At 38.8% G+C, this 14,871-nt stretch overlaps 2 protein-coding genes across 3 annotated transcripts in view; one reads left to right on the top strand and one right to left on the bottom strand.

Annotated features, from left to right (window-relative positions):
- Nucleotides 1-12,374, top strand: part of RB195_011501 (uncharacterized protein) — a gene marked incomplete at both ends in the record, with an annotated part of 35,387 nt that extends 23,013 nt beyond the window's left edge. The window contains 15 exons of one of the 2 annotated variants that reach the window (XM_064192944.1): nt 4,583-4,668; nt 7,187-7,340; nt 7,398-7,539; nt 7,649-7,742; nt 8,394-8,498; nt 8,566-8,712; nt 8,773-8,849; nt 8,923-9,034; nt 11,021-11,179; nt 11,244-11,409; nt 11,475-11,620; nt 11,814-11,957; nt 12,014-12,070; nt 12,135-12,215; nt 12,267-12,374. In XM_064192944.1, coding sequence (XP_064050524.1) covers nt 4,583-4,668; nt 7,187-7,340; nt 7,398-7,539; nt 7,649-7,742; nt 8,394-8,498; nt 8,566-8,712; nt 8,773-8,849; nt 8,923-9,034; nt 11,021-11,179; nt 11,244-11,409; nt 11,475-11,620; nt 11,814-11,957; nt 12,014-12,070; nt 12,135-12,215; nt 12,267-12,374 — 1,778 coding nt within the window. Of the gene's footprint in view, nt 1-4,582; nt 4,669-7,186; nt 7,341-7,397; nt 7,540-7,648; nt 7,743-8,393; nt 8,499-8,565; nt 8,713-8,772; nt 8,850-8,922; nt 9,035-11,020; nt 11,180-11,243; nt 11,410-11,474; nt 11,621-11,813; nt 11,958-12,013; nt 12,071-12,134; nt 12,216-12,266 lie in introns of those variants that run through there. The other variant, XM_064192941.1, reaches the window with a different exon arrangement.
- RB195_011502 (uncharacterized protein) lies at nt 4,197-4,445 on the bottom strand (the record flags this gene model as incomplete). Its single annotated transcript, XM_064192946.1, has 1 exon — nt 4,197-4,445. One exon carries the CDS (start codon nt 4,443-4,445, stop codon nt 4,197-4,199), a length of 249 nt encoding a protein of 82 aa, XP_064050526.1.
- Nucleotides 12,375-14,871: the final 2,497 nt, after the last annotated feature.

Below are 14,871 nucleotides of genomic sequence, written 5' to 3'. Positions count from 1 at the left end.
CTTCTTATCTCATTCGAACACTTTTATTTCCGGTTGTTGGAGGTAAGGCTTTCGGGATCCGCCACTATGCATCTGTACTTACTTGTAGTATCCAACGGCAAAATAGGTGCATGATTGTATGTCGGAGATAACCTCCTTCTTTTTTTTTTCTGAGCTGGCTCGTATTTCTTGAGAAGTAACGTTTTTGCTTTTGGATGCCTCAGAACGAAATGACCAGTTTGTCTAAAGAGGAAGATGTGTTTGTAGTGAAAGTGCACATTTTCTTCTTTATCCTGGGACCGGTCATTGATAGGAGGAAAAACATGCTTCCACGCTCTCAAGATCGGTATTAATTTTGTCATTGTTGATGTGAAATGTGCATATTGTAACGCAAGAAAAAAAAGAGAACCCCGAAGGATTACATCGGACCGTCATTTTCATCCACGCCGTATCGGCGCTTCGCTTGATTGCTAATACACGGCACTACAGTCGGGTCGAAATTACAGGGCTTGTGATGGTATTGCGTGAAGCGTTGTGCCCGCTCTGGAATCCTTGCTAGCTCCGATCGTAGAGATCGTTGCCGCACAAGTTAGATCCTTTTGACCCGATATTGAATGTGTTTTTCCTCGATTTTTCGTCGATGTAACAGTAGCATCTCTTCCTGTATAATCGAGTCAAAACGAGCTGAAATTCGATGCACTTGCATAAGCGGTGTGCTGGAGTCTAGCGGTTGAGATCGAAGTGGGACCCTAATTAGTACCACCCATCGGTGCAGGTCGCTGTACTTTAAAAACTCGATGTTTGGCTGCTATGATTGGAGCACCTTTAATGTTAGGGCTCAAAAAATGGTTTGAAGAAATTATCTTAGGAAAAAACCTTGGCACAGTTGCGGAAAAGGGTAGAAAGAAAAAGGTTGGTCAGAAAGTCACAAGTGGTTCGATACAAACAACTATTGGCCACTTTTATTATTCATTGAAGAATGGATGTGGTTCTCGAATAATGTCCGAGAAGAAGCTTATAAAGGCGTGCACGACCGGTTATCGTTCTTCCCGTTATCAGTGTCAGCACAAACATAGCAATCAACGAAGGTCAAAAGGCCACAAAGTGGCACACAATTTTGCAATTAGCGTACTTGCAGAATAACAAAAAGACATTTTCTTTGTTGTTGTCCTTCGAACATGTGCAATCTTTATCAAGATTTGGGGATTTTTGGATTTTCGGGGTGAGCGCACGATGAAAATGTAGATATTTGCTTTGAAAAGAACTCATTTGCGCTAACTGAAATATTTGACGTTATTCGCATCAAGAAGTCATTGAAACGATTTCTGCATGGCGTATTGAATTGATGTTCGTTTTCTCATTTTGTTGCTCCTCCCTTAAAGGCATCACCCCACGAATCTGAGGTAGTACGGATTTTAGGTGGAGTATTCGTATACAGGATAGTAGATTATGGAGAGAAGGGTGATCCCGTCCATTTCTTCCTAATTGCCGTACGAAACGGCCCGGAAGATACGGCTTCGGGCGTTCTGGTGCACTATTTTCTACAAGAAGTTCGACTGGAGCGCGCCAGCCTTCGCGCCCAGTGCCGAATCTTCCGGGCCGTTTTTTACGGCAATTGGGATGAAATGGACGGAATCAACCTCCTCTTCATAATCTACTATCCCTTATAAGAATACTCCACCTGAAATCTGCACCACCTCAGATTCGTGGGGTGATGCCTTTAAGGCATGGCATTTGCTAAGGTCTAGTCCATGAGAAGATCTATTTATGAACGCGTCTAATTACTGCTACAAATTTCATGTCATCCACATAATTTAGACATTTCTTATGTGATCTTTGTTTCAGAATCCTGCTTAGCTCATGACAGCAACATTTAAGGTTTTGAACGACGTCATTTATGAAGTCAGCAAATATGCAATCAAGAGAAAGTTGCACGAAATATCTTCATAGTGCAACTTCCTGCAGGCATTTTGATCAGTAATAAAACTATTTTGATTAACCACGAAATATGTTCATATCCTAGAACTACGGTATTTCTTTTGTCACGTAATTGTGGCAAGTTGAGTGGGGTGTTCTCATTCCGTTCATGAATGATGATTTCGTAGCTAGATTTGATCAATATAATATTTTATGAATAGTAATGTTATGGAGAAGTTTCACCTTTTCTTCAAGTATGAGAACAGTAATTGTTCAATTGATCATTAAGTTAATTTATACATTGTAAGCGATCATTTAAAATGCTAGAGAGGGTGGGGAGAGAGAAATATAAACTTAATTCTTAGTGATTTTACGCAACCTAGTCTTCTCTGACGAATTATGTTTGTTGTTGTTAGCTATCTTTACGCACTTACTTGGGCAATACAATTGAATAACTTAACTTCATGGTCTCACAGACCTTGATGTTAATTCCATATACGGACAGCCGTACCTTCGAATGAGGACCAATCATTCAGGCGGGTGCATTTGCAAGCGCCATTATCCAATCCCCTTTTCCGATAAACCACAGCGCTAGCTGTGGGACACTACACTTGAACCCATTCGTAATGAACTGAACTGCCCTTCGTATCATATGACGTGTCGTTGCTGCATTTGTGGTTGGCTTAGTGCCATTCAAGTGATGACATTACGAAATTCACAATCACGCTCCCCGGTTACTTCACGCTTTTCCTTATATCATTGTTATGTTTAAATTTTCTGCCTTAATTGCAGTGTGCAACTTTCATTCCACTATAACGATCTATGTTCACAGTATGTGCATTCATGTTCTGCTTCTACATTAGACAGTGAAATATCATCACCAACCACTTGGACGAGAAATCGCTGATGCTACTAATACAGCAGTAAGAGTACTTTTGCACCACACATATATCCAATAACTCAGATCTGGATAGGCTACTTAATCAAATCGGTTCACCGGCTCTGATTAACCGTGGAAGATGAATCGAAAAATTATCCTTGCTTTCTTGGACGCTTAGTACAGTGAATTAGAGAACCCAAATATGGTTGCTTTTAAAGTTCCTACAAGTTATTATTAAGGTTTTCTTCACTAGAATTATTTGAAACATAAATATAAAATGAAAGTTTCTTTCATTTTCCATTTTTCATCGTTGTAAACTTTGGAAAAGTTATCGTCACTTTCGGATATGATGTATGTGACAGATCTTGACAGACAATGACAGCAAGCTGATTGCTTTGAAATCGGTACACTGCAAAGTACTATAGTGAACATTTAGCTTTAAATGATTTTAACCGAATGTACACTATGTCACATGTTTCGTCCTGCGATGCTCACTTCTGAGTTTTTTTCTGTGTAATTTCCCACGAGTACATAGCTGCTATTGATCAAATTTCGTTGGTATCCATTGTATTGTCTTATTCCAGTTTCTTCAGCAGTATCTTGGTAATATTGCGCAAATTCATTTACATCTGTTAATTAGTGAATATCGGAATTTTCGGAATGATGGTGCCTTTAGAATGGTATTTATTAGCAACAGCGCCTAGGGAGATGGTAATAATATGCAGAAGAGAATTTATTTCGTGTTTATTTCTACATCCGCAGAATGTTTGAGAATTGTAGAGTTCGCACCCGCGCGAAAGGCGGAATGTAACCTCCGGAGACTTGGCATTACAAATGTTGTTATGGACTCCTAGACTACATAGTGTTGCATATCAAATTCGCCGAGCTTTATGTGGATTTCTTTATTATTTTCAGTTGTTACGACTTGCATTTGCTACGTTTATGCTTGCTCTTTCATTCCCTTTACCGGCTTGATGCGAAGAGGTACATTTAGTTCCTATTTGGGCTTGCATTTATATGAAGATAAAGCAGCGGTACAGCGTGCAGATTGCTGTACGACTTCAATACTGTATATTCCACACGCTTCTTAGTATTCAGAGGCTTTCGAAAGCAGATAGTGTGCAGTTTGAGGCAGATCATTTTGATTTGTTGATGTATGTCTGAAATACTCTTTGGATCATGTAGCTAGAGCATATTTCCTCACAAAATCCACTCAAAAACCGTTGTGGTTGGTACCTTGCATTAGTACCACATCGTTAATTATGTAAAGACCATAATCTTTGGAAAGAAAAAGTTCTTTTTTCATTTGTAGGAATTACTTAATGTTTTTGTTCTTTGTGACAGTTTTTTGTTCAGCACTAATGTGCATCTGCCGAACATTGTTCTTTGATGGGTGTGTGTCTGGCAGAGAATAACAAAGTTAGTAGGCTGGATGTTTTGTCCATAAGTTGTACACGTAAATCATGCATTCGGCGGCGATCTCGTACTTGTCTTGCTCTGACGTGTACAACATGAGTTCACGTGTCGAATCAGGCGTTATTGCGCTGGCGTCCACGTATCTGTACTTGTTCGATTGTGTAACTATTGAATATTGACGTGGAGATCGGTGGTCCATGGGCTGCTTTTCATTTTGTGTCGAGAATGCATCTTGTTTCGCTTTGTCTGACATTTTGCTATGTACAACCAATTCCAACGTAGATTATGCACGTATAGTTCATTCGCATCACAATACTGTATATTGTTTGCTGTACACCTCGTGAAACTGTTCATCCGTACAGTTATTGGTGTTTGAATTTGTGATTTCAGCACCGATGCGGCCGTTTGCGCATTGCTTGTGCGTTGTATTACTGGCAGTGGGTGCTGCAAGCAACGATGACTCTGAGGGTGAAAAGGTAAGCGTATATGTTTGCTTGCATTACTTTTTATTTCTTCATTCTTTTCTCCACTTACACTAATGTATAATATATGCGAGCTAATGAAAGGCATACATTTTTTTTTCTCTGAGCGTAGCTATCGATTTGTTTATTATTATTGTCTTTAACGATTTGTCTTTGCAAAAGACGATACTGCATTACTTTTTACTTTACTTAGTTATTAAATGAGAAATACCGACATCTTGATTAGGACTTACTTGTCCGCTGAAGGAAAGGTGGTATCGTTTTCTCGGATCCTTAAAAAATGAGCACAGAAAAGGTCATCGACACTCGACGAGATAAGAGGTCTTGATATTTGCATGCGTATTTACGTGCTATGACATATGGAGGCATTATAGAAGTACATCACGCGTCAGACATACAATAAATTTTCTATGAAAAAGCGAACATATGAATAGAAACAGGAAGTCTGCAGAAAAAGCATAGTTTGCAGTAGTCCAAGCATTTCTGCTGGATTAGAGGAACATTTCTTTTCCATAAAAGCAGAGCTCGCTTCATTTCGTTTTCAAAGATTTTGATTCAGTTGAGTTTTGAGAACAAATAGTGTCATTGATTCACAATAACATTTAGCCAGAACATTCAATCGTGATGTATGGGATGAGATTAAATGCTTCTTGCAGCCATCACCGTTTGTTTAAAATCTCAGCACATGCGAGAAATTTAACCTGCACTTACCTTTACCTTTGAAATGTTTTTAGTAAATGAAATCTAGTGGGTCCCAATCCATTCCTGTAAAACTACATATGGAAAGTGTTTCACCGTCATATAACAGAACCGTTGGAAAAAAAATCAAAAATGAAGTCAACCAGCATTCCGTTTTAGTTCGAGAGAAAATTGATTGAAAAATTCGAAAAAGCAAGATTGAGTACCACAAGGAAAGAATTAGCTTTCTGCAGGATTTCCAGGAACTACTCCTAAATTTTGATAGTAAGAAAGTGTACTTGTGAAGCACATTAAGTAGCTGAAGGTGATTGTGACAAATTCACTTTGCTTCCTCATTTTTTCTCAGATTCGCTTCAATTTATTTAAAATGATTTTGGATTTCCTTCTCTTCCAGAATTTTTTTTCTGCGATTGCCATTGTTGTTGCTTGTTTGTTTCTATGATAGTGCCTTTTTTGCTAGTACGCTTTATCGGAAATTGACCGCGTATTCAGTGACTAAACAGTTTTGCCTTCAGCGGGCTTTCCTGAGAGAGATGGATTAGCCGTGAAGAATCGAACATTTTGATCTTTTTTCATATTAACACATTACTTTCCTAAAGCTTTTAGCCTCAGATGATCTATTATGTATAATAATAATCGATTGCAAGCGGTTAGCTTTCTCTTACAGATTCGTTCGATTATTATTATAACCCTCAGTAAACTTTAGTTTTTAGCTGACATGTAAACTGCAATGCATATGCAGATATTTTTGTAATCAGCAGTTCTCAAAACCAAAATTCTTCAGCACTTCTAATAAAAGATAAAGGATAAAGTTTCTGGCGTTAATCAATCCGCTTGGGATGCGCTCCCACGTTCACTTCAACTCAAAATTGTTTGAGGTTTACGAACGTGTAATTGGCCTATACAATGACTTGCGATGTGTAAAGTCAGTGTTTTTGTCCTCCCAGACAAGCCTACCAATTTATCGACTCGAGAGGGATAAAAGGCTTGGTGAGCACTAGGGCGGTTTCGAACCTCCGATAGATCGTGCAGGAAGCGGAACGTCTAACCGCTACGCTGCACCCGCCCAGCACTTCTAATACCATGATGAAATGGCGGACTGCTTTGAAAGAAAATTAAACGCTTCCCTTTCTGAAGTTTTTAGAAATGGGAACCTGGATTTTTGCCAAAAAAGATATCACCTAAGGAAAATGAAAGGATTGAGTTGAAATGTTATGGCCTCACAAACTGCTGCCCAGAACTGTTGTTGACAACTTCAACCGAAACGTCCTGATTCGTTAGAGTAACCGAATTCGTTCTGTGCGTGATAGTCGATCAGCAGCAGCAACATTGTTTTGGATTGGGTATTACTTTGATACTTTTGCTTTCTTCAACGAGGCGACTTTCTATTGTTTACATCCTACTGAAATAGAACTGGACAGAACGAACGGTGCGAGTTGCAGCTGTAGCAGTGACTTCGAAGAAAGCAATCTTCAAAGCTCCCTTTTTTTCTTCGTCCGACTTATAAAAAATTTGAGTTTGGGTAAATCTCTTCAAGTGATTACATTTGTGACAATTTCTGGTCTTGCACTCATTTTTCGCTACCGCTCCTAACATTCGTTTTAAGTCAAACATAATTTTATCTATATACGAGAACTGCAAAAAGTATCTAGAGCAGACCTTTAGAAAACACTCGGAGGTTTCTAGAAAAAACTTTTTCTAGAAACTCCGCATATTTTTTTTAAATAGAATGATAGAAATACATTACCTACCATTTTTCGAGACTGCGGTGGTGTTATTTTTGTTTGCGGTTAGTTTATTCTAATCATTTCAGACCGTCTTCGTTCCATCGCAGTTTGTTTCACCAAAACTCACCACTAAGCCGCAATTTTTTGACTACTTCCCAACAATAGATGCAATTGGCAAACGGTGGATACTCAGTACAGCCAAAAAAGATGGAGTGGATTCAGAGATCTCAAAATACAATGGTAAGAGTTGAGTTTACACCTGGTACACAGTCCGCATCCCATAAATTTTGTTTGAAGGAAAATGGGAGATTGGAACATCTTCTGAGGTGTCCATTGAGGGTGATTACGGACTTATTGTTCGTACAAAAGCCCGCCATCACGCGATCGCTGCTAGTTTGGACAAACCATTCACATTCGCAGACAAGCCATTAGTTGTACAGTGAGTTTCATAATTTTTTCCCTTTCTTTTCACTTGAGATTCCTTTGCTCTCTAATTTCTCATTGAATTGCGAAAATAGCTTATCGTTACTAAGTTCATTCAAATTAAGGTATGAGGTCCGTTATGAAGAAGGTCAGGAGTGCGGTGGTGGTTATTTGAAATTATTGAGTTCAGGCGCTGAAAAGAACCTCGCATCTGTACAGGTTTGTTATTTTACTCCTCTGTATGGAAACCACCATAATTCGTCGTAGTCGTCGCTGATAGTATCATGTATCTATCAAAGATGAAACCACTGTCGAATATGTTGGTCGTGATAGCCTTCGAGAATGAACTATACTAAATATACTTTAAAAGTATTTCTTTTAATAGATGCCCCTAAAGTGAGGATGTTGGAATTCTTGCATGAAAATGGCGCACTGAATCGTACCACACTTTTACGAAGGGAGACTCTAAGAAAAAATGGAATCTATGACAAAAAGACTACCTTTTTCTCAGCACTATGTATAATATACGATCTCTTCTAGAAAAGAACTTTCTCGAAGCCTTCGCTAACATAATGGCCTAAGCACTGATTCTTTGGTAGCAGAATAGTATATGAAATTCAGAAATATTTGCTTGATCATGATCCAAGGAGTAGTCTCCTAATATCTGTGAAATTATGTAATCGTTAATTGGGAGTGGGTCCTTTCGATACTTTGAATCAGAGTTAAATGGAAGTTGTAGTGTGATTCCAGATGGTTTGAAGCCAGATATGATCGAAAGCAAACGTTTCTGCATAATAAGCATTGTGCTTTTGTTCTTATGGAATCCTTTCCTTCTTAGTTTAAAACGAAATAGTATCTGGTCCTTTTCAGGACAAAACACCCTACACCATAATGTTTGGTCCGGACAAATGTGGAGCTACCAGCAAAGTTCATCTCATCTTCCGCTACACCAATCCAAAGAATGGGTCAACTGATGTGAGTCTCCTGCCCGTCCGTTTTAGTAAAGTTTCCTACAGTATTTAATTGTCTTTTGTTTATCCAGGAGTACCATGCCAAGCAACCATCGAGTCTTGGAACCACTTACTGGGATGATCACCAGACACATCTCTACACGTTAGTGGTGAAACCTGATGGTGCCTTTACAGTATCAGTAGACCAGAAGCAAATAATGTCTGGAAATATGCTCAGCGTAAGTAGAAAAGTTTGTGGTTCGTCGAAATACTGCCATTATTTAGGCTCGGATTTTTAGGATCTTGTGCCATCACTTCAACCCCCGAAGGAAATCGCTGATCCCAGTGATAAAAAGCCAGCTGACTGGGATGACAGGTGAGCTATTCCTTGGGACTGTTTTGATTGAATTTCGCTAAGGCTGTCGGGTATTCTAACTATATAATTGCAGGCCTGAAATCGAAGATGAATCAGCTGTAAAACCAGATGACTGGGATGAAAGCCAGCCGCGTGAAGTTGTAGACGAAAGCGCAGTGAAACCTTCAGATTGGCTAGAAGATGAGGTAGCTTTACTTCAGTACAATAATCAGTGGTTTAATCTATTCAGTTTTGTTTTTCCTTTCACTCTAGTTTTCCTTTTCTCATCAACTACTGCTTATCCCTTTTTCGGCTAGTATTTTTTTGTAACTAATAAACACAACAAAGCTACATGAAGAGCTGATCAAGCGCACATGTGGATACATTTATTTCTGAGTTTTATTTCGGGGAGAACTAATGATCACCGAGGCTCAGAATGCAGTTAGCTTTACCTCGGTTTATAAAGAATGAATGCGCTTGTAAGTTTTTCAGCGTTACTTGTGAACTGTGCTTTTTAACTTTTTTTTTTCGAAGAATCTAGCTGAAGTTGCATCTTAACCTCTGCAACATCTTGTACTTTCATAATGCTGTTATTGTTTAACCAGGCGCATCATTTCTTACATACAACATAACCATACAAAGACTTGCTATTAAAGAACGCACCATTTAAGCATGGCTTCAATTATGAATTTTGGCACGAACTTAGGAATTTTCCTAGTATAGAAGAATCCAGAGTTGCGAGTGTAACTCGCTAATAATGAGGGCTGATTTGATTGATTGTGTAGTACACAAAAAGGCATTGTTCATGCCAAGATGTATATATCTTCATTTCTAAGAAAATTCTTGGAATTGACGATATCATGGTGAAAATCGTTGTTTCATGCCACTTTTACGACCTTCGTCGAGCACTAAAATCACAGCCACCCATTGAATACAATGAAATAAATGTGGCGCTGCAGCGTACCAGCAGGTGTATGATGCTAAGATTCTTGTTGAATCAGTTTTTTCTGGTACCAGGTTGAGTAGCTGCGCAATAGATTACGGAAGATTGCGTGAGTTCGTTACATATTACATATTATTACTATTACTTTCCCTCACATTGCGAGTTGCGTTTATGACACTAAAATTTTGCCCTGAAGTCATAATTTGATGGGGAGGAAGGAAAGAAAGAGAACCTTTTGGTTTGTCTCTGTATTAGTTCAGTTTTGCCTTTGACTATAGATTGTTTTCAAAGTAAAATATTTCGTGTGTCTTGTTTTTTTGTTTTTATCTCTCAGTTTTTATCTGTTCTCATAATAGAAACGGCATCAGAATTCTGTCCTACTACTCTACTACTTCGATAGAATGTAGACGCTTTCAAATGAGTAAAATTTAGTTGAAAGATTCAATTTGAATACATATTTTGACGTTGACATAGCAGTAACAGATATTCATAAAGTCAACGCATACGTCCAGCATGAATTCTTTGCAAGTGAAAGAGTATGTGAAATTACCTTATCTGGTTTCTTGATGATACATAGATAATCTCTAAAGTCAGCGTTCGAATTTTTCAGCGTTTATTTTTTATCTGCTCATAAGTTAGGTTTTTCGTAAGTATCACCAAGAAGAAGTGAAATACTCTTGAGAGTATAGGAAAATGTGAATTAGGAGCAGCAGATTGATCTCTTTTTCCAGCAATCTAACTCTTTACATCCACGGTATTGAATGAAAGAAAGTGTAAAATGGATTGAAGGTGACATTTCGTGACAAAGTTACTCTTCGTACAGTACGGGTAATCCAGTCCGCTATGCGCAATTTTTCTAGTTAGTCCTGTTAGTGTAAGTAGTTGTTTTGTTAGATAAGCTGATCAGTGTAGTATCCTTTATTCTTTTTCTGGCTTTGTTTAGGACGTTTCGCTTTTTGGTCGTGATGATAGCAAGCTACGTCACGAACATCACTCATTGCTAGAGAAAACTCAACGTCTTGAATTTACGGATGGTGCCTTCAAGCAACATACTTATAATGCTAAGTTAGCCGCGTTATTAAGATCTCGAACAAAGAACAAAATTACCGTTGTGATCTTCTTAATGCCTTAAGGGGGTTGCAGCTTCTAGCAATACTTTTAAAATGCTTGAGTTTTTTTTTATCAAGTGATCTTAAGTAATGACATACGAGATTGATTGCCTATACAGATTTGAGCTTTCCTTTTTTAGCCAGAGCTCATTCCCGATCCAGAAGCATCGAAACCGAGCGATTGGGACAATGACATGGACGGGGACTGGGAGCCACCTATGATTGATAATCCAGCATGCAAAGGTGTCAGCGGTTGTGGTCCATGGAAGAAGCCTCTGGTCCCAAATCCGCTGTATAAGGTTATTCTTTATGATGATACGGTAGTATTTCTGTTACGATGAACTTTCACGACTTGTTTTTTAGGGAAAGTGGGTGCGCCCAAAAATCCCCAATCCTGCTTTCAAAGGTGTATGGGCTCCTCGTCAGATCGAAAACCCAAACTACTTTGAACCTAAACCATTCCAAGGCTTGGCACCAATCACAGTTATTGGCATCGAGTTATGGACTATGAGCCAAAACATCATTTTCGGTAAGTACTATTAATCGCGTTCATTGTTCCGTGGTGTGTCCAAACTACTGCAAACACTTATGCAGACAACATTCTCGTTTGTGAATCTGAGGAATTGGCTGCCGATGTCGCGAAACAAACTTACACAGTTCGACGAGCCGAAGACCAACGACTGGCTACAAGCCAAGGCAAAGGAGCTGGAATTGTGCAAGGGATTGTAGATGCTGCAAACGTGCGTTTTTAGCTTCCATTGGTTTTTAAACGTTATTGTTCGTCCATTATTGATCCATCGTCCATTATTGATCTGATGACATAGTATCTAGGAATGTCCGATGCATTTTCAATGGTAACGTAGTTCTAACCTTGAGCTGAGCTGTGGTTACAATTGGTTGCCCTGGAAAGTGTCAGTTTGCGACTTTGTTTAGGAGCGTCCATGGCTGTGGGTGGTATATGTACTCTGCGTGCTGATCCCTATAATATTAATCGGTGTGTGTTGCTTTGGCCGCAAGTCAAATGCGGATATCTCCGGTCAGAGAAAGAAGACTGACACACCTGAGGCTGACGATGAAGTTGGTTACTGTTTCTAATAAAAGTGTCAGACGTTACCCCCGTTACGCTGACTTAGGTGCCGAATCTTGTCGATGATGACGAAGATGAGAAAGATGGCGAGGAAATTGAGGAGGTCGCAATTCTCCAATTTTCTTCAGCGTTTTATCGCTTTTGGTTATCGCTTGTTCACTTTTTAGGCAACAGATGTGGTGAAACCTAGTCCAAAGGGAAGTCCTGCACAACTTCCGAAAGAACATCAAGCCATGAAGGATATCGAAGTGAGTTAGGAAGTGTGAATGTCGTCTTTCATTGACTCATTTTTCTTTGAGGATGATGAGGGCAGTATCAGCGAGCCGGAGGTTGTAGATGCTGAACCCGAGGAGGCCATGAAGAAATCTCCTACGGTCACGAAGAGGCGTGTTAGAAGGCAGGATTGAGCTGCTCAGCCCTTTAGAATGAACCGCAAGAAAAAAAATAGGTAACCATCCGTATTGTCGTTACATCTCATTCAGAGCTTGGTGTCCTTTTTCCGCTGATTTTGCCGATGTTATCGCCTTTTCATCGGTCAATTTTTCTTGGGATTTGCTTTTGTTCTCAACTGCAACTTCTCAAAGTTGTGTGCATTGTACCATGTTATGAGTTCCATTGGACGTTTCCATGCAAATCGCCCCAGCTTTCATCATTTTCTTGTGTTGTCATTAACTTCTACCAGTGTTCTCCATTTTGAGACCGGTTGCGATGTAGGGCTTCGGCGTATTGTTCTCGTTTTTATTGTCATTTTTTGTTCCATTCGTTTAATAAAATATTCTCAATAGTCAGATCGAACCTGCAGATTTCCATGTGCTTTGAGCTTTACGATCGGTTTTGGAAATTGTTGCATATTGAATATGTATAAGAAGTATCGCTGTCATCTGATGAAGGAGTGGGAGATGAAATGTGGATGGAGTATACAGTAAATGGACAAACAAAATATAGCTAGTATATTATTATAGGCATGCCTTCGTACATCTTGAACATTATGAAATAATTTTCTGCATTTTGCGTAGAGCATTGTTTTTCCCTGTTGTGACTTTCCGAGTTTCCTCCAGATGAGATGTTCTATCGTGCGTGCATGTTGTCCAACTGGAAAAAAAAACTACCAACACTGATTCAAAGCAAAACTCTTTCGAAACAATGAATCCACTCACAAACTAATCCTAGTTTTTGCTCTAGGACTAACGACTTATCGATTGCATGCTTCCAAGTTATGGGGGCAGCAGCAACGGGAATTCTCGTCCTCGACATTACCTCATTTTCGCCCTCATAGTGCATTGTGCGATTTGTTTGAAATTTTTTTTTTTGGAAAATTCAGTCCATATTACTGGTTCCTGCTACACGAAGAATGCAAAAATATTTATTTCTTTATTTTTATGGGTACGGTGTCGATGTGAACTTGACAATGATGAGAAAAAGAGGATGAGCCACTATGCAACGTTGAAAATGGACCTACTGTGATCAATGAAATAGAAAAACGAATTTTCCCCAAGGTCTTTTCACATTTATAGTTTCAGTTTTCAGTTAAAAAAAAACCTTGAATGTAGTACAGGCGGGTCGAAGTGACTTGAAGCACGGAGCAGTTACGCAAGCGCTGCGCACTCATCGCTGTAGTACGCGGCGGTCCCACCTCGTTCCTAACGGCTTCCTCCTCCGCGCCGCTTCGAGCGCAGCCGCTTGCACAACGGTCCGTGCATCATGTCGTTTTGACCCAACTATAACCACATATCGCTGCACATCCATGTGTTGCGACACGATGGGACCCTCACATACTACATCTCGAGATGAGAACGCATTTTAGCATGAGTAATCTAGCGAAATGACGTAGGTTTTGATGTAAAACTCCACAAATGAGTCGAGTGACGTGGCTGACGATTTCTTTTCAAGGTGGATCCACTGATCTCGAAATAGTGTTCGGTCATAAACATCATATTCGGTAGCAAAATCGATCCGAGAAGCATGGATTTCCAATTTTTGTCTGGAATAATTCTCTTTTTTTCGCTTTAATCGTTTTTCTTTTGAGATAGTGAATCATTGCTTCTTTGCATTTGATGTATTGGTGAGATCGTATCATCGATCGAATTATTTTTGTTCTTAGCATGTTCTTAGCATTTTTAGCATGGCACATGTTGAAGCACCTATCAGTTCTATTACCAGTGAAATGCCAGAAAGCCTGACATCTTTGCCCTCTTTTCAAACATCTGGAGTATTTGTGTTTATAAAAAATTTATTATTATTATTACTATAACTCTTATTATTATTATTTTTTTTATTTTTATTATTATTGTTATTATTATTATTATTATTATTATTATTATTATTATTATTATTATTATTATTATTATTATTATTATTGATATCAGCTAATTCTTTCTTTCTAATTCCTTTTTTTCGGTTTTTTTTTTGGGAATAAAAAAGACAGCTCTTTTCCTTATATCCACCAATCTCTTTCTTTCTCCAACTTTTTCCTGCGTTATGTGGTTAGAAGTTTACGCGATAAACATATTAAGCTACCTAATCTTGTTTTGCCAAGCGAAATTGCAGGATTAGTGGCTAGAAAAACCAATAATTAAATCCTTGGATACAAAATTACAGAAAATGTTTCGATTAAAAATTTTAGGTACCAAATACTTATTCAAAATTGTAATTCTCAAGCGCTCAGTTTTTCAGGAACGGCACACATTGGACATTGGGCAGCATTCTTTTTCTGAAAATTCATGTGATTTTCTCAGTTTTTACTTACAATTTTTTCTGTACTAAAAAAAACTAAGCGTCTTCAGCTTGATTCTTTCTCGCGACGACGATGCGATGCCGATCGGAAACATTCGCATCGATTTCTTAGCTTGGACGCCGCGTTGTCGTTCGGCTATTCATACTAAATCAGTTGTTTCTGATTCTTCT

Source organism: Necator americanus, chromosome III, assembly GCF_031761385.1.
Source record: "Necator americanus strain Aroian chromosome III, whole genome shotgun sequence".
NCBI classification, from domain to species: domain Eukaryota; kingdom Metazoa; phylum Nematoda; class Chromadorea; order Rhabditida; family Ancylostomatidae; genus Necator; species Necator americanus.
This window is presented reverse-complemented; position numbering and strand designations above follow the sequence as displayed.